This window comes from Triturus cristatus, chromosome 11 (assembly GCF_964204655.1).
Source record: "Triturus cristatus chromosome 11, aTriCri1.1, whole genome shotgun sequence".
NCBI classification, from domain to species: domain Eukaryota; kingdom Metazoa; phylum Chordata; class Amphibia; order Caudata; family Salamandridae; genus Triturus; species Triturus cristatus.
The window spans coordinates 999,398,806-999,417,528 of NC_140594.1; the positions used below are offsets into that span (position 1 = coordinate 999,398,806).

Consider the following 18,723-nt stretch of genomic DNA (forward strand, 5'->3'; position numbering starts at 1 on the left):
AAATGTCCATCGTTTCTGGGCATTGTGGAAACTCTTTAGCTTTGTTGGGTCCTCATAAGTCGTGGTGTTATTGTTGAGAGTGACTTTAAACAAGCAAGGATGAAGCCATCCGAAACGGGCTCCAATTGAACGCAACGCTGGACGCATATTGAGGAATTCTTTGCGTCTATATGCTGTGGATTTGGCATAGTCTTGTGTGAAGAACAGTTGATGACCTGAAAATGAAATACGCTTCAGAAGCCTAACTGCGGAAAGCACTTTGAGGAGGTCCGTATACTCAAGGAAACACAATATAACTCCTCTTGGTCTTTTCGTGCTTGAGGGTGTTGAATGCAGTGGGCCCAGTCTATGAGCACATTGTATATTGAGAGTAGTGCCCTCCGGTAGATTTAGTACTGTTGGTAGAAATATTTGAAAGAAGGAGATGGAATCCGATCCCTCTGTGCCTTCCGATAATCCATAAATGCGAAGGTTGTTGTGTCTATTTCTATTTTCAAGGTTTTCAACCTGTTTTTGCAAGGATGTAATCTGGGAATGAAAGATGTCTACTTTGTTGTAACATGCACTGAGAGTTTCAACATTATGTTCAACCTTGGTGACTCTTTCTTCCAGTTTTTCCCATCCATCGGTTAAGATTTGTATTTTAGAATTTGTCTCTTCAACAAATGGCCGCAGAGCTCGAATTTCCTCAAGAAGGAGATCCATGGAGACAGACGAAGAAGGCTTCAAAGGAGAGGGTGGATTTTGTTTAAGGCGTTTAGTTGTTATTTTAGTAAGAGAAGAGGAAGAGGAGCCATTAGTCGTATTTGAAGAAGCAGCTGTTTTGGGCGTCGATGTTTGGGAGCCCTCCATTTTAATGAAGTTCACACATGACTTTGAATGGACAATAAATCTACGATGTGAAGATGTTTGCAATGAAGATACTTTTTTTAACCTACCCATGCAATGGGGAGAGTTAAAACCTATACAGAAAAGGTTATGTAAAACTGCAAGGTATAACGTACGTGCGCAATTCCACCTAATAATAGTGGGCAAGGCACACTGTAACAGAATTTGCGTGCATTTGGCGCATGACAGAATATCAAAATATACATTTACCAATAAGCATGAAGTGAAATATAAAAGTGATATCTGTATGCTTAAATGGAATAGCGGTACACTCATATAACATTGTAGGTTCTGAGAGAAACACAGCTAAGAAATGCAGATATTTGTACATACACATATTAACAACACAGGAACAAGGTTACTGAAATGCCCATCTAAAGCCTGTTAATACAAGCGCATGGGAGTAATGTTCAAATTCACTTTTCTACATGACTTCTAGTGTGAAACATCCATAATCAGTGAACCGGGGTCAGTAAATGAATAAAACATTGCTCCTTTCTGAAGAAATTCACAGTGCGATGGAAATAATCCCCTCAGTGTGCAAACTGCTTTGAGGCCACAGTTCTCATTCAGTTAGCCAGGAAGCGATATGTTTCACAGAAGGGACATTGCAAGGCAAAGTTAGGCAATAAATCACTGCAGAGTTGAACTTTAGAGTTCTTCTCATGTTAGTTCAATTTGTTAGCCTCCATAAATCTATGCTGCCAGTAAAAATGCAAACTGAAAGGAAACCGGGCTCTCCCAGCGCACACACGAGCGCAGTTAAGCAGGTGTCACAGATACCTCAGCTGTGAGCAGAAAGGTTAATAAAAGGTCAAAGCTTGCCAGAAAGAAGAGGAAAATACTTCCATTTAGAGGCTCTTACATTCCGACCTTAAATTATGCAGTTTTGCAGATCTTCAAGACTCGGGTGAAGCCAGAAAATCCCTCAGATAGCCCCGTCACCTCAAGGGAGTCACAGGAATGCCGCCATCTTCCTCGGGCTCAAGCCATGCCCCCGACCCATTTGGTTCTCCAAGAGGTACAAATATGTTGTGTTCGGAAACTTCCCCAGCCACTTCTATTTAGGCTGACTCTGCATCTGTCGGTATTCTAGGTTCTTCTCAAGCAGATTGCGAGACTCCTCGTTTTTTGAGCGAGAGATCTGGTCCAACTGCTGAAAAGAGGTGTAGAGATATTACTTTCACTACAATCGTTACTCAGTGTTAAACATCTATAAAAAAGCTCTCCTCCTCTTTTATTCTCACTTTTGAGGACAAAATATTTTGAACCACTCAGAGGGTTTCTTTATGCTAATTACTTGTGTTGCATTTCTCTTAACTTTCTCAGTTTTCAGCATGTTGTCATTCGGCTGTTCCCAATACCTTCTGTGAAATTAACTAGTCTTCTTTTAAGGTCAAATCTTATTTAGCATTTGTGTCTGCTCTCTGAAGAATCGGTGATCTATGTCTTCTGTAACTGCTTGTTATATTTGAGATGTCCCTACCTTTACTTTACACAAGAGTTGAGTGACACCTGCCTTTCTCAAGTGAAGCTTATTGCATGTTTTTAGGAGTATAATATCAGTACTATATATTAAGCCATCACAACTATCTAGAAATATGCACTAGTGAACTCCACAGAAAGAATTTGGAGTGGGCATACCATGGAATGACTATGAACGTGCAAGTTAGTTAACTTATATCAACTCCAATCTGACCTGTTCCTGCCCTGGAAGTGGTTACAATTTCTCTCCAGCAAAGAGGGAAATGTGAGCCCCGCTAATGTGTCACATGATATTCCCAGTAGTAGGCCTGCAAACATGTACCTGGCGCATCTCTCAAGGAATACTACTGGAAATGTTCGAGAATTTCCACAACTAGTGAATCTGCACCCGTTCATGTATGTAGTATACAGTTGCAGGTTTACTACTTTTTTCACAAATCCAGCCATGAGGTCTTTTTTTCCCTGAGGCTTCACACATGGCAGATTTCAATAAATTGTGTACTCTTACCTTGAAAAGACTATGGGCCACATTATAGGTGGTATGGGCAAACTGTATTTGTAATGCAATAGCCGCTAAATGCAAGGCCTCAGACTAACCAATAAACTGAGTACAATAATCCTGGAGGGCATTATAACACCACCATAGCAATGAATACATTTTGTGTATTCATTCTTTAGCCATTTCCCATGCACATGTTGCGAGGTTTTTCCATGGAAAATCTGCATTTTGAAAGGAACTCTGAAATATGGTTTCCCACAAATCTTATAATCATGTTTTTGTGGGTAGACTCATGCTAATGAGTACCTACGCTTTTCATGAAGTCCAGGATTCTCTTTGATGAGGTTTGTCTGTATTAATTTGGTATTTCTAAAGTAACTTTTTTCCCCATTTAAAGTTAATTGGTATAGGTGAGTTAGTTCATTGTTGAGGAGATAGTTAACCTAAAATTGTTAAAGCTCATTCTACCGAACTCACTTCTTTCATTAGGAATATCTAGTTTCAGGACATCTGAAATGGTGCATCCTCGGCTTCGCTACTTAAAATGACCAGACAATGATGTGAAAAGTACTATATAAGGACTGGTTAAAGTGATAGTAAAGCTACTCTGCAAAATCTTGTTTCTTTTTCTTGCACAGATTTCCTCATTCCTTGAGATTTATTTCAGTGCCATGTAATTAATCAAGAAGGTGGAATGAAACAAGCATCTAATCAGTACAATGGTTTAAATCAGGGTGGCTGATTGGTGTTTGATTATAAACCCAAAGGATATGAGAATTAGTGACGTTAGGAAATAGTGTTGTGGCCCAAACTAGTGGTGAAATACATTTGGTGTCAACGTATTCCTTTTTTTAGAACTTTATTTAGTTGTCTAATGGTGGGCAAATACCATTCAGAAATTTCTGTAAATTGGCAACAGAACTAGTGGACATTTAAGGTATTTCCAGTTTCTTACGTTTTCCCAAATGGAGAGATTAAAGTTGAAAATACATTTAGATTTACATTCCTTTCCACCAAAATGTTGTATCTAGGTCTTAGAAAATAAGAGAAAAATACAAATACTTTAAGTTTGATGGTTGTAAATATGGTTTTTTTTACACCATGCTTTTTGTTCATTTTCTGTTTATTTTCGTTTATTTGTCACTTAAGGTAAACACATCTTCACTTCTTGTTAAAGAACCTGAAAAAGTAAGGCTACTGTCAGAAGAGCAAATAACGAGTATCGCTCCTATAGAGTCCGAGCAGCAGGAGAGTGTTAAACATCCAGAAATCTCAACAGACACTGACATGGAAGAAATAGTTGCAGATGGTAGGTAGATTTCACGAGTGGAATCAAATACTTTGATTACTCCTCTCTCTGTTGTGATATTTTGGCTATTTATTTAGTTAGTCTCTAGCGTTTCTATCACTATGTGGGTCTGTAAAAAATGGATTGGTGTTTGGGTAGAGAATAAGATTTTTAATAAATATTAAAAACCGGGGTTGACCCATATCTGTTCCTATTCTAAACCAAATCTATGTACTGTATCAACTGTACTTTAGTGTTTTCTCTATAGAACCAGCCACAGTCATAACAGCGAAAATAATTTTTGGGGGTCAGTCACAGTAGGAACATGCAACCATTACATTTTTACATGTGCCACCTTTAAATACCAGGCACCCCCGCATATGGGCTACTTACTTATGGGGTGACTAGATAAGATACCTAATATTTGATAGTAGGGTTTCCCTGCTGTCAGTAGGTTTATTTTGACCTTTCTGCATGCACCTTTAAAAGCTGCAGGATTTAGGCTACACATGTAGGCCTGAAGCCATGTTTTTCTTGCCAGCCTAGTGAATGGTACTATAGATGCTGCAGGGCACATATGACATGTCAGTGGTGTATTTCTTACAGCATACACTATGGTCTTACTAGAAAGTTAAATATGCCAATTGGGGATTAGCCAATTGTACCATGTTATAGGTGACAGAGCACCCCCGTGTGTGGAGTTACCAGCAGCATCAGTCCACACAGGATCCTAGAACAGGAGGACAGTGTACAAAGAAAAAAGGTGAATTGTTATTTGCACTTTCAGTTAAGTGTGAGTTCACAGTCTGTTTAAAATCATGATCTAAAAGATGGTGGGTTTATTTATAAAAAACAAAATGTATGTGCCAAAACAAGATCAAACAGACCAAAACATATATTTATTTTTTTAATATGAGCAACACCAGGCAAATGTTATAAACTGTCTTTTTTAAGTTTGGCCAAAGATATCTTTATCTGTTTCCATAGCTTATGCCTTAACCACAAAAAAGTAACACCAAAAAAAATATGCAGAGAGGGGCTATGTGTCAGCCCCTTTATTGATGAGACATTTTACGAAAGCCCTTGTTTTGGTTCACCAGTAGTCATGCTATCCACCTAATGAGTTCTTCCATTGCAATGTCTAAACAGTGAAGTGGTTACTGTTAGCATGTATGTTTCCTACCCTTTGCAGCAGAAGAAACCACTACTGCACAGTCTACCCCCAGTGCTGTGTTGTTGCACCACATAAGATGTAAAAGGACTTAGACAACTGGAGATATGTACGTTCTCCAGTCTGCACCTTCCACCCTAGCTGCTGGCAAATTGTTTCGCTCTAACCTCTCCAATTGGTGTGTGCAATTACTTATTTAGAAAATCCTCCTGCAATTTTAATTTCATAGGATAACATTGCCCTTATTTTGGGTCCACAGCCGTTTCTGTGATGTTCTTGCAAAAGAATATCCTAACTAGTTGTGACCTGTGATTTGCTTTCCTTCTTACCCTTGTACTATCTTCTACATACTGAGCACTGTCTTCAGTGTCTTCTGTGAAAGCTCTGATATGCATGTGCTTTCTTTAACTCTCTTTCACCCAAACTACAGGCAAAGTGATGCACTCCTTGTTCATTCGTTATGAGGACCCCTGGCAATCAATTGTGTGTGGATACTTATTTGGAAAACCTCCAGAAATTATAGTTTTGCTGCTTTCAATTGCCTGTACTTTTGCATACACAGGCCTTTGTATTTTGTTGCTGAAGGTCCTCCTCCACCCACATGTTGTGACCTCTATTCTTCCCCTTTCCTGAATCCACTCTTCTACTCTTGGACTTTCTCCCACAGGCTGAACAATATCTTCTAGCATGTTAGCAAGGGAAGAGGCACACCTGCATCTACAATCCCTGCCTTTTACCTGAGCCACTGATAAGAGATCTTCTTACTTTGCAGGTCAGCAAGCTCATTGCTCTTTGTGTGAGCTGATGTATTTGGAAAATCCTACGGAAAGAATGTGGCTGTATTTTGGGTCCACAAGTGTTTGTGTGTTGTCTGATCCAAGGCCCTCCTCTTCCTTCTGGTCATTACCTCTCAATTGCTCTTTCTCTTCCCACCCTCAACCCTTGGCTACTCCCACAAGTTGGGTGCTATCTTCTCCATCATCAGTAAAAGGAGTGAGGCTCCTCTGACTCAGTTCACTGCCTTTTACCGAGCCACTTGCAGAGCAGTCCTCTCTCAACTGAAGTCAGCAGGCCCAGGGCCATTTAGGTATGGTGACTTACTTGGAAAATACACTAGAAATTGTAGCTCTCTTCCAAAGAATCTCCATTGATAATCATAAGCACTGAATACCCCACCAAATACGAGATCTTTGATCACTTTTAAAAATCAAAATATACACTTTTCTCTAAACCAGCATATTGTTTCCTTTTTTTAAACATCCTGACAACCTATTGATGGCTATACTTGACTGTTTTGATTTAGAATAAAACGTAGACTAGACTCTTTTTAAAAAGAATTAAATAATTAATAGTGAAAGAAAATCTCTTTCCCAAACTTTTTTTTTTAAAGAAAAATGAGAGTAAACGAGGGGCAACTAAATGGAACATCATTGCTCTGTTAGAGAGAATATACCACCTGTATCTCATTGTTTCCTGTCAGTGACAGTTGCTCAGGTTCCTTTTTCTGGCTCCTGGCAGCAGGAACCTGGAGCACTGAGCTTGGCCTTTCAGGTTTTGAGGAAAAATAATTTCAAACGTCCATGTAAAACATATAATTCAATGTCACAAGCATTTCTGTTTCCAGACAAAATCTTTTTTGTAGAAAATGCTAGAAAGCAGACACTAATCCTTATGATGTCAGCAAAGCCTATTTTTCTAGTTTTCCATTGTTCTGGGTGTCCTCCAAATCAGTAGACGTTGATGAGGACCCGTAATTACAAAGACTATTTGCCTCAATGATCTCGAAGCAAACCGGTACATGAGACAAGAGTCGACATCAGGGATATAGAAAAGGGCCATCCTCTATCATAGCTCTCTTCTTTCTCTAAGGAGTTGTGTAGAGGGATATCCGGTAAAAACTGCAGGCATGGAAAGCATATTCATTCACATTTGAGGACACAGACTGTTTCCGCCTATTCACATTCGAGGGCAGGTTCGACATTGAGAATGGAAGACACTCAACATCGAAGACATTAAGGCTATTCACACCGAAGGAAGCCTAAACGTTGAAACATTCAACACCATCCATGACATGGAGCAGTCCGCACTTATCTACATAGTGAGTCTGGAAGCTCAAAAGAGGAGTTTTCGCAGCTTCTGATACCGAGTATTACTGTGCATACACTCAGCCATCTATAACTGGTAAACATTTCACTCTCTACATTGCCTATTCGACCATCTGCCAATTACATACCTTTAGCAACTTCTGTACATTCAGTGTGCTTGTCAACTAATTCTGTACCCACCAAGCCCATGCCAACCACTCCACTTCCTTCAGTGGAAAACCTATAATCTCTGACGCCACCGTCTCCAGCTAGAGCGCCATGATGAAAATCACACTCCCCATCCAGGCATTATAGACATCATTCCAAGAATTCTCTCTCTAGACAGAACATCACATTCCAGTCACAGGCACTGTACTCCAAAGATCTTCAAGTGCATGTTGTCGTCTTCCTCTTTCAGAAGATACTTTCCTTTTTCTATCAGTGTTTTATCAATGACATAAATGTATTCAATTGAGTCTTGCTGAAAGGAACAGCGAAGCTGAATATTCTGGCACCCACAGTCTCAAGGTCAGCCTGTTTTTTGAGACCCTTTGTCACCAGTCAACAACAAGCCATTTTCTTCCCCTTGGTTCTGGGCATTTGGTACCTACCATGAAACTCTTTACACTAACATCCACTAATGTAACTCCAACAAGACAATATGAGAAGCACTAGGCCACAGATTAGGATCCTCTTTTCTTAAGAGGAGACCCTCAACCAGATTTGGTGATTGTATCTCAAACAAGAAAATACCACTCTCCCTTCTACCTTCAACAATTCCTCTAGAAAAGGAAAGTAAGTGCCTAAATTCTGTAAACAATGTGTGGCACATACTGCCATGAACGCCTCCAATGCAAACCTTTACTTGCCAGAAATGACAGTTCTTTCTGGGATTAATTACACTTCTCTGACAGACTCCTTTGCAAAGACTGAGGAATTTCATGAGGCTTTATCAGTGGGAATCCTGGTCTCAAACCATAAGTGTAGCTGCAGATTCCTGTGACCTTATTGCTCATGGCTACTGTCATGGCTTAGCCATGTGACGATCATCTTGGTTAAGGCTTGCAGACATAAACCCAGTAGCTCTGCAGGTCTAGAAAAGAAAATGAATACAGGAATCATTAGATGGCTTACAGTCATTCTATACTTCCCTCGGTGGTCTCAACATCAGGAACCACAGCAGCAAAAATCGTTCCAACATATGACATTTTAAAGAGGTAGAAGTGGCCAGCAACCATCAGTGGCTTCAGGAAAACGTTCTGCAGGATGCAGTCACTCCTTCCTTTCCCAAATTCTCCACCCCACTCCAAAAGGGGGAAGCATTATGAATCATCTGCAAAAGTGACAAAGCAACATGAAAGGCAGACGAATGCTGATTGTTATGCAACATGCTTGTTGTCTGGAATTTATACCATCACCCACAATCGTTTCCCCCAAAGTAGCCTTCCAAATGTAAACTAGAGAAGCTTCAACAAGAGGTCATCACCCTTCTAGAGAAAGAAGTTCTAAAACTGGTCCAATCTCCACAAAAAGCAACCCATTATCGAATTGAAAACAGCCAACAAAAGGACAGAGGTTAAAACATCTGGATATTGGATCTTCACTAAGTTTACTTTCAACTCAGAGAAGAGGATTGAATGTGTGCAATAGACTTCAGCATGTATACTTTTATATGCTGCTAATGCAGAAACATTTAAAGATTGTTTTTTTTGTTTTGAATTCATCACTATCAATGTAAGGTCCTTCCTCTCAGCCTCAAATCTGCCTCAGGGATCTAATCAAAATGCTTGGTGATAGTAGCTACCCATCGGCGAAGATAAATAATTTTCATCTACTCATACTTACGACAACTGGCTGATTAAAGCTTCAATGTCCCAAGTAGTCTTGTCTAATTTCCAGGCAACTCTAGACATGATAAACGAGCATAGGCTGCGTGTCAACCATGAAAAGTCAACATTGACTGTTGTCAGTCCATCCAAAACTGTATTGTCTGTAGATGAGGCTGTTACCTGTCTGTTTCATGTGGCAATCTTCTGAAAAGCATCACAAGTAACGTCTCACCAGTTCTCTTCACTATGGGCATCCACAGCATCTTTTATGTTTTTTAATACCCCAAATTTGTCTTTATTTGATTTTCCTCCAGCAGGGCAAATACTCTGGCAACTGGGAATGCAAATTAACTTTTTCTTTTTCTTTTTCTTCAGTGGTAAATCAAGCAGATCTTTGATTCTGCAAGGCATAACATTTTATCAGAAGAGTTCCATTCTTTCAAGGTATTCTGACTCAGCGTTTATAACAAACGCCTCCATAATTGGATGTAGGTTGGTTGCACAAAGATATACAGTACTATATAATCCTGCTGAAGCTGGGAGCATTCTACCTGGCTCTCAAATCATTTAGTCTTTCTGCACTAAATACCAACTCTTTGCTTGTTCAAATGGACAATACAATTGTGCATTATCTGAACAGAAACAGACCAGATCCAAACTTCAGCTTTATGAAGCACAAGCAATTTTAAAATGCTCATAGCTAGAGACCTGCAAACTATAGCTGTTCACTTCTGAGATATGTGGAATTCATAGATAGACTTACTCAGCAGAATTATCCAAGAACACTACAAATGGATCAGTAATGACTCATAGGGGTAGCTACAAGTAGATCTGTTTGAAGATGCTTGTAGATCTGTTTGAAGATACTGCAACAAAGAAATACCCAGATTTCTCTTCTAGGCACAACCAACCAAGAACCAAGAGGAAATGCTCTTTTGATTGACTGATTATGAAAGTTTCTATACTCATTTCTGATGATACTTCTAACTGCCTTAGTAATTATCAAACTGACTTACTTCATAGCAAGGGTGATCCTCATGGCACCGTAGTGGTCACACCAGTTGAGATTCACCAACCTTCTTCATCTATTGGAGCAACCATACTTTAAGCTTCCCTAGCCCCTCACAAGTTAGGGGGCCACATTCTGTACCCCAATGACATGATTTTTTAACTCCTTCAGCCCTGACATATGAATATTCTTCAGGACGTTAAGGATATTTTGAAGGAAGCCAAATGTCCAGCTACTTGAGCTTCTTAATCTCAAATGGAAGAGATTCTATTTCTCTTCTTTAAAGGTACATCTTGCTCCCATTATAGCATTCAGAAAATGTCCTTTGTTAACCTCTTTCCTCAGGGTCCCTGTCTTTAAAAACCTCAAATATTAAGTCATTGAAAAGGTTTTCCCACATAAGACACCCGCTCCTCCTTGAGAGCTTGGTTTGGTTCTTTTGAAACTAAAGGCTCCTTCTTTCAAACCTATTCATAGACCCTCCTTGCAGCACACTTCATGGAAGGATACTTTCTAAGTGGCAATCACATCTGCACACAGAGTTATTAAAATTCAGGCCATATGTTCTCATGAGCCCTACACAATCTTTCATATGGACAGGGTGTGGATGATTCATAATGAGGCATGTACAGCATCTGCTTGGTGTTGCGCGTGGCGGTGGATTTGTGATCTGTTCACTAATGAATGCTGCCTGGCAGCTGTCAAGCAGTGGTGCTTTTGTCGCCCCCATGTTACACCTGGCTCTTGGAGTCTGACTGCTAATCATTGCTGATGCGTAGTCCTGATAGTTTGATTGCTGATAGTCCATTGGACTTTCAACTTCATTGAGAGCATTCCTTCTACACTCTTCCTAAAAGGGTATTTATCTTGACTCAATGCCATCTGATTCCCAATGATCCTGGCCCCTGATGTGGGGGTGATGAAGCCCCCTTACCAGATTTAGTTGGCTCTTAATCAGTGCCTGTGTCCACAAGTAACTCTGTAGATTAATACCTCTGAAGAGCCTAGGCCCCCCCGGCTGGACTAAATATTGCAGGTCAAGAAATTGTGCTTCAAAATTAATGTAAATGCAATGGCAGTCAACAATACACTTCAGGTGGATGGTCTCCAAATCACAAAATCAGAGTCAGCTGCAAAGAGGTTTCCATGGTAGTGCTGGTCCTAGGAGTTGCAGAACTGTAGAAACAGCAGGGGGTAAGACACTTGGACTACCATACAGAGGATGTTGAGAACTGATTTAGAAGAAAAAATGTGGAGAGAAGATGTGACCTAATGGCTAGGGTGGTCGACCTCGAAGCTGGGGACCCTGGTTTGAGTCTCTGCAGAGATGCTCCACATCCTGCGATTCTGGGCAGATCACTTAATCTCCCTGTGTCTAACAAAATAATGTGTCCGTCTGTAACGCAACTGGTGCTCATATTAAGGTCGCTGATATCTTCTGGTCAAGTTCACGCTATATAAAACTCAGAGAAAAAAAACGTAAATGTGGCTGGCCTGCCCAATTGTGTGACTGGCCAGATGTAAATTCTAAGTTTAGAACTGTTTGAGGACTGATTGTCCATGTCGGTGGTGTTAAAGGTTCAAACTTCTTTACTAATGAATGTGCACAAAGGCACATGTGCTACTGCTGTCTCCTGGTGTCCCTCCCTGGATTATTGTAGAAAACTGCTGAACACAGAAACTACATTCTTCATGTAATGTGGCAGGTCTGCATGCTAAGTTTTCAGAACTCACAAGCAAAAATATTACTTGATTGCACTTCAGGTGGTTCTGCAGCAGCGAAGATATTTCACCAAGGTAAGCAAGAGACTTTGTGATCCACAGTTAAAATATATGCTTCTGATGGGTATGTATAACCGCATATTCTTCACCTTTAGAATATTTCCCAGGTCAAGACTGGATTCAGACGTTTTTACAGCAGTGCTTCATCGTGCTACTAGCAGGCTTCATGTGGCTCTGCAATAACCTCATTCCACCTCAAAAGTGATGGAGCAGAGCCTCATAGAGGCACCACCCCTACTTGATGACATCTGATAGAGACATCTAGCTGCATATTTCTTGCCTTTGAATTTCCCAGGCATTAGACTGGATCCAGAAGATTTTTCATAGAGCAATACCCTTGCTCGCCAGAAAGGTGGAGTCCGTCGGCTACATGTGAAGTCGGCATTGTCTCCGCCATTGTGACATCAGTGTCACCGATATAGGTACCACCTCAGCGCGCTGACATCAGTTCTTTTCTTTCTTTAGAGTTATCACAGATCTATGAAGAGAGCTACCCTCTGTCACTTTTTGGCAGGCTTTTTTTCTACTTTTTGTTGACGATTTTTGGTGTGTCTGTATTCAAGCTGTGTGACGCCTCTCTCTGCACCATGTCGGTAACAGATCCACACCTGGTGTGCCTTTGGTGCCTGGAGCGCGACCATGATTCAAAGTTGTGCTTTGACTGCAGGGCCATGGCTCTAAAAGCTTTGAGGGAGCAGTCCCTAAAGCTACTTGCAGCCTGGCACTCGGCACTGCGTTGTTTGCTCGGGAGGTCTCGTTCTCGGTCCTGGTCGAGAGGAAGGTCTGGGCACCACTCCGGGAGGCCTAAGTCTTCGTCCTTCCACTCAAAGTCTTCGAGTCTGTCAGGTAAGAAGCATAAAAAACACACACAAAGTTGAACCATGCTCCGACTTCTCCTTGTCAGTCAGCTGACACGACGGAGGAGCCTCAGGGTTCTAGGCCTTGTTCAGCTGAACCTGTGCCTGGGTCGGCTCCACACTTCCTCGCCTTTGCAAGAGCTGGAGCGAACAACGCCAACTCAAAGAATATTATGACACCATGTGCCTCATATTTGGGTGGCCTGACCCTCCTGGTGCTCCTTCGGGCCCCGGAGGGTCAGAGGGGCTCCATCGGGTTCCGAGCCATCGGCTCCGGCCCCAGCGTCGAGGACCCAGACACGACCAGCCCCATTCTCACCCTGATGATGCAGATCTGCACCTCCCAACGCCGATTCGGGTGCAGATAGAACCCTTTGGTCCTAGTAGAGTTTGTCAGCCTTATTTTGAAGGGCTAGGAATGGAGGAAGATTGTGAGGGGCCACTGGACCCTTTACAAGACCAGCCAGAGAATGAAATGGACTGGTACGAGGAGTTGGTTGAGGCCAGTGATCTGAACACCTCTCCAGATTCTGATTTGCTCTCTCCCACTACTGTGGCTATGGAGGAGGGAGCTTCATACGGAGGATGGAGCTTCATACGCTATGGTTGTGTGACAGGCAGCTGAGGTCTTCGACTCTGGCTCCCTTCTGTGGCCGTCAAGACGGACATCTTGATGGAGGTTCTGCAGACAGGTGTCACCTCCTTGGAACCCCTCCTGCCTTTCAATGAGGCCTTGACTGATATCCTGCTGGGAACCTGGTCCAAGCCCAGCGCAGGGGCTCCTGTGAATAGGACAATTGCTTGCCTCCATCACCCTGCACCAGGCAACCCAAATTTCCTCACCAACCACCCTAGCCCCATGAGCTTGGTTGTCAAATATTTTACATCTCGGGTGCCTTTCCTTCTGCACCCCAGGACAGGGAATCCAAGAGGCTGGATAGTTGGGGCAAGAGCATTTTTTCTTGCATCAGCCTAGCATTGCTGTCGGCGAACACTGCGTGCCTATTGGATTGTTACTCCCACTCCTTGTGGGAAACGGTTGCACAAGGGCTGCCAGAGGTCCCAGAGGAAGTCCAGGCCATCCACTTGCAAACAGTATCAGATGGGAGCGATGCGACAAAGTTCGCTGTTGGTTGTGGGCTTGACATGACAGGCTTGCTAGGCAGAGCAATGTTATCGACAGTGGCTGTTCAATGCCACGCCTGACTGAGAGCTTGTCTGGGAATGTCCAGGCTTCCCTCATAGAAATGCCCTTTGATGGCACCCATCTTTTCGGGGACAGAGTAGACATGCCCTAAAGTGCTTTAAGGACTCAAGGGCTACGACCAAGTCTTTGGGCCTCTCAGTGGATTCACGTCCTCCATATGCTTATTGGCACTTTCGTGGCTACAGAAAGGGCTTTCAGCTGCGCCAGCCATAGCCCAGCCACAAGGCAGCGCAAGTTCAGCACCTCTGCGCAGCCATGGGCACAGCTCGTTCTGGCCGCCAGGCGTCAGATATCCAGAAGTTGGGTCAGTCCACCACCTACCTGCCCCCTTAAGCTCCAAACCCTCCTAGTCAGGCCTTTCACGATCATGGGCGGCAAGTTGGTGGATCAGCTACCACCTCCCCCATTGGCAGAACATCAAGTCGGACAGGTGGGTTTGTCAGATAGTCTTGAAATGGCTACACCCTCCCCTTCGAGACTACCCCTTCCTCCTTGCCTCCAGCATACAACTGGCAGACGGAGAATCACCTGGCTTTACTTCAGGAGGAAGTCTTGACTTTCTTGGCCAGGGGAGCCATAGAGAGTGTTTTCACACAGAAGTAGGCTGTCGTTGCTATTACTGCTATTTTCTGGTCCCATAGAAGGAAAAGAGCCTGCACCCTATCCTAGATCTGCGAGCCCTCAACTTCTCCCCCAAAAAGGAAAAGTTCAAGATGCTCACTCTAGCTTAAGTCTTGTCTGCCCTGGACTTAAGAGCCTGGATGGTAGTGTTGGACTTGCAGGATGCTTATTTTCACATTCCTGTCCTGCCTGCCCATCGGCGCTACCTGCATTTTACAGTAGGCCACAAGCACTTTCAGTTCACCGGGCTCCCCTTTGGCCTTACCTGTTCCGCTTGGGTATTCACCAATGTGATGGTGGCAGTCACAGCTCATCTGCGCACATCAGAGGAGCCAGTCTTCCCCTATCACTGGCTGTTAAAGGCAAGTTCGCCCCTCGGCTGTCGTATCAAACCTCCAGGCTACGGCAATCCTTCTGCACTCGCTTGAGTTCTCTATCAACCTGCAGGTCACATCTGACTCCCTCTCAGAGGCTCCTTTTCATCAGAGCTATTCTGGATACGGTCCAGGTTCAGGCCTATCCTCCCGAACAGCAAGTCCAGGATATTCAGGCTATGATATCGATGTTTCAGCCTCTATCCTGGATTTTGGTGAGAATGACTCTGAGGCTGCTGGGCCTCAAGGTCTCCTGCATCCTGCTTGTGACACATGCCAGATATGCTGGCTCTGCAGTGGGACTTGAAGTTCCATTGGGTTCAACATCAAGGGATTCTCCCCGACATGGTCCAGATCTTACAGAAAACTGCACAGGGCCTGCAGTAGTGGCTGACAGACCACAATTGGGTCAGAGGCAGACTCCTCTCACTTCCCCAACCAGACCACACAGTAGTGACAGATGGGGGGGGCCATCTAGGAGAGGTGGAGATCAGAAGACTCTGGTCTCCGGTGGAAGCCGGACTCCACATCAACTTGTTGAAGCTCCGAGTAATTTGCTTGGCATTGAAAGCCTTTCTTCCTTCAATCAAGGGAAAGCTGGTTCAACTGTTCACGGACAACACCACCGCCATGTGGTACTGCAACAAACAGGGCGGGGTGGGGCCATGGACCCTTTGTCTAGAGGCCCTGTGTTTCTGGGTGTGACTGGAACAGCAGGACATTTCCCTGGCAGGTTCTCTGAATGCAGGGCAGACAAACTCAGCCGTTGATGCCTAGTGAATCAAAAATGGCATCTCCGTCCGGAGTTGGAGCAAGGTCTCTTCCAGCAGTGGGGAGAGTCTTAATTAGATTTGTTTGCCTCTGCCGAGAACGTGCAATGCAAGCAGTTGTGCGCGCTGGAGTTTCCAAGGCAGCATTCGCTCTGCAACACTTTTCGTGTCAAGTGGAGCTCAACCCTCCTGTACGCCTTTCCGTCAATACCACTCCTGTCCAGAGTGCTCAAGAAAATCAGGAATGATGGGCCCAAGTCATTCTTGAGGCTCCGGACTGCGCACCGAGAGTCTGATATCCTGAGCTTCTGCAGATGAGCATCGATCCTCTAATCAGGTTGCCCCTTCTGGAGGATAGTCTGTTGCAGCAGCAGGGAGAATCCTCCACCCAATCCTGTCAACTCTACACCTTCTTGCATGTAGATTGAGTGGCACCACTTGACAGCATTTGTCCTTTTTGTCCCTGAAGTCTGTAATGTTTTTTTGGCAGGCAGGCATCCCTCTACCAAGACTGGGTATGTCTACCAGTGGCACAAATTTGTAAAATATTGTATAGAAAGATCTATTGATTCTCTTTCTGCTTCCCTCTCAAGTCCTTCTCTTTATTTTGACCCTTGTCCAGCAGAACTCTACCCTAGGCACTATCAAAGGGAACCTTTCGGCCCTATCTGCCTTCGAGAGGCTGTCAGACAAACCCTCTTTATTTAAATCACCAATTATAAATTGAAGTCTGTTCCCTTTCAGGGCCCTAGTTGTTCAGAAACACACAGTCTGTGCCCATTGAACCGCCCTCTGCTTCTGCATAGACTACATTGCCAGCCTCCATTATGGCTCCAACATCTGGCCATTCCTTCTCCACTGATGCCAATCCTGATATTGCTGGATGTCCAGCCTAAGACTGGTGTATGACCTCAAACAGAAGCCGCTTCAAGTCCAATGAAGGTTGTGCTATGACTCTACTCCAGGGCACCCTGTTCCCATATGCTGTGATTGAGACAAAACACTTCCTCTTCCATGAGGCCTTTTTGGCTAGATTCTGGTCAACCGTATAAAGATAATGCTGATGATGGGGATGATTTGCCCCTACTATGATATTTATATTGACTTGCAGAAGGCCAACAGGCTGAAACCTCCCATTGACAGGGTTGAATCGTGCTTTGGACCACCAACGGAGGCGAGTCCTTCATTTTCTGAGGTGATTAGACATGCAGTTGAGGTCCTGGACCTACAGCTACTTCTAATTGGATTCGAAACAAATGTCCTCACTGCGATGTTGCACCCTGGGGCCTCATCTGAGTCCTTGCTTCCATTTAATGAAGCTCTGAATGACACCGTTGTAGGTTACTTGGGCAAAGCTTTGCTCTTCCCCGCCAGTGAACAGGCATGTGGCTATGCACCACAGAAGGATGCCGGTTGACCCGGAATTTCTTAGGCTGCACTCTTTTCCTGAGAGTATGGTGATCCAAGCTTCCACCAGCAAAGCCAGCCCTAAATTGTTCCTCACCATCCCTTCAGATAGGGAGTTGAATATGATTTAGGCGTTCGGGAAATGGTTATTGTCTTCCACCAACTTGACGTTGCAGTCAGTCAGTGCAGTCTGCCTCAGGCTGTTATATGCACGTCCTTCTGGACATGGCCAGCAAGATTTTGCCATCGGTACTGGAGGAGTTTTGGGCGTCTTTGGCTCAAACCATTTAAGAAGGCCAGGATGCAGCTAAATATATCATTAGGGCTAGCCCAGACACTACTTACTGCTTGGGGTGTGTGGTGGTCATTATTGTGGTCCTTTGTTGCCTTGCATGGATGCAATCCACCGGCTTTTCAGGGGACATCCAGGTGCCTCTAATGGATTCCGGATTTGATGAGTCTCACTTTGGTGAAAAAAGGCGGTTTCTTCCCTCGTACGCTTTAAAGAAAACAAAGCCGCAGCGCGTTCCTTGGCCATTCAACCCCAGCCTCCTTAGGAGCACTGACCCTTCTGAAGCTACTGCAGAGAATTTGAATACAAACACTGCCAGGCTCTGCAACTACTGTAGCAGTCAACCCAGTCCTTTTGTGGCCGGGGGCGTAGATCAAGCAGACATTGTGTAAGTCATCCACCCTGTGGTGTCAGGACAGCATCCAGGCTGCTTTAGTTTGCCCGTAGCTGCTCATATCAACCCTGTAAAGAGGCAGGATCAGACATTTTCTTCCAGGATGGCAGGCCATTAGATACAACATATGGGTCCTCAAGATCATCCAGCAGGGCTATGTCCTTCGATTCCTTTCCGACTTACCTCAACCTCCTCCCATATCAGAGGTGCTTTCAGAGGAATACCTGCTATTTTGCTGCAAGAGGTGCAGGCTGTAATGGCCAAAGGGGCCCTCAAAAAGGTATTGGCTTTGAAAGTAGGGACAGGTTGTTACTCCTGCTATTTCCTCATGCGAAAGAGGGGTGGAGGCCTTCTCCCTATTTTAACTCTTTGCCCTCTGAATGCCTCATTGTGAAAGGACAAACTTAAAGTGCTCACACTGCCCCAAGTTCTATTTGCCCTTGGTCCAGGCTGCTAAGTCGTTGCCTTAGACTTGCAGGACGTGTACTTTTATGTGTCCGCCCTACAGTCCCACTGATGTTACCTGCGGATCAAAGTTGGCCAACCTTCTCTCTTCGCTACCCAGATTAGACAGTGGTGATGGATGTGTCCCTGCTGGTCGGTGGTGTTCATCTGGGAGAAGTACATATGAGAGGACTCTGGTCTCCGGCAGGAATACGGCTGCACTAAAATATGTTGCAGGCCATCCACCTGGCATTGAAGGCCTTTCTGCCATCCATCAAGAGAAGGTGGTGCAAGTTCTCGTCGCCAACAGCACCACTGTGTG

At 43.9% G+C, this 18,723-nt stretch overlaps 1 protein-coding gene across 2 annotated transcripts in view; it reads left to right on the plus strand.

Annotated features, from left to right (window-relative positions):
- The window catches only part of PHC3 (polyhomeotic homolog 3), a 590,730-nt gene that overhangs the window by 388,290 nt on the left and 183,717 nt on the right, over nucleotides 1-18,723 (plus strand). For both annotated transcript variants that reach the window (XM_085635115.1, XM_085635116.1), the window contains one exon: nucleotides 4,022-4,181. In XM_085635115.1, coding sequence (XP_085491241.1) covers nucleotides 4,022-4,181 — 160 coding nt within the window. The remainder of the gene's footprint in view (nucleotides 1-4,021; nucleotides 4,182-18,723) is intronic.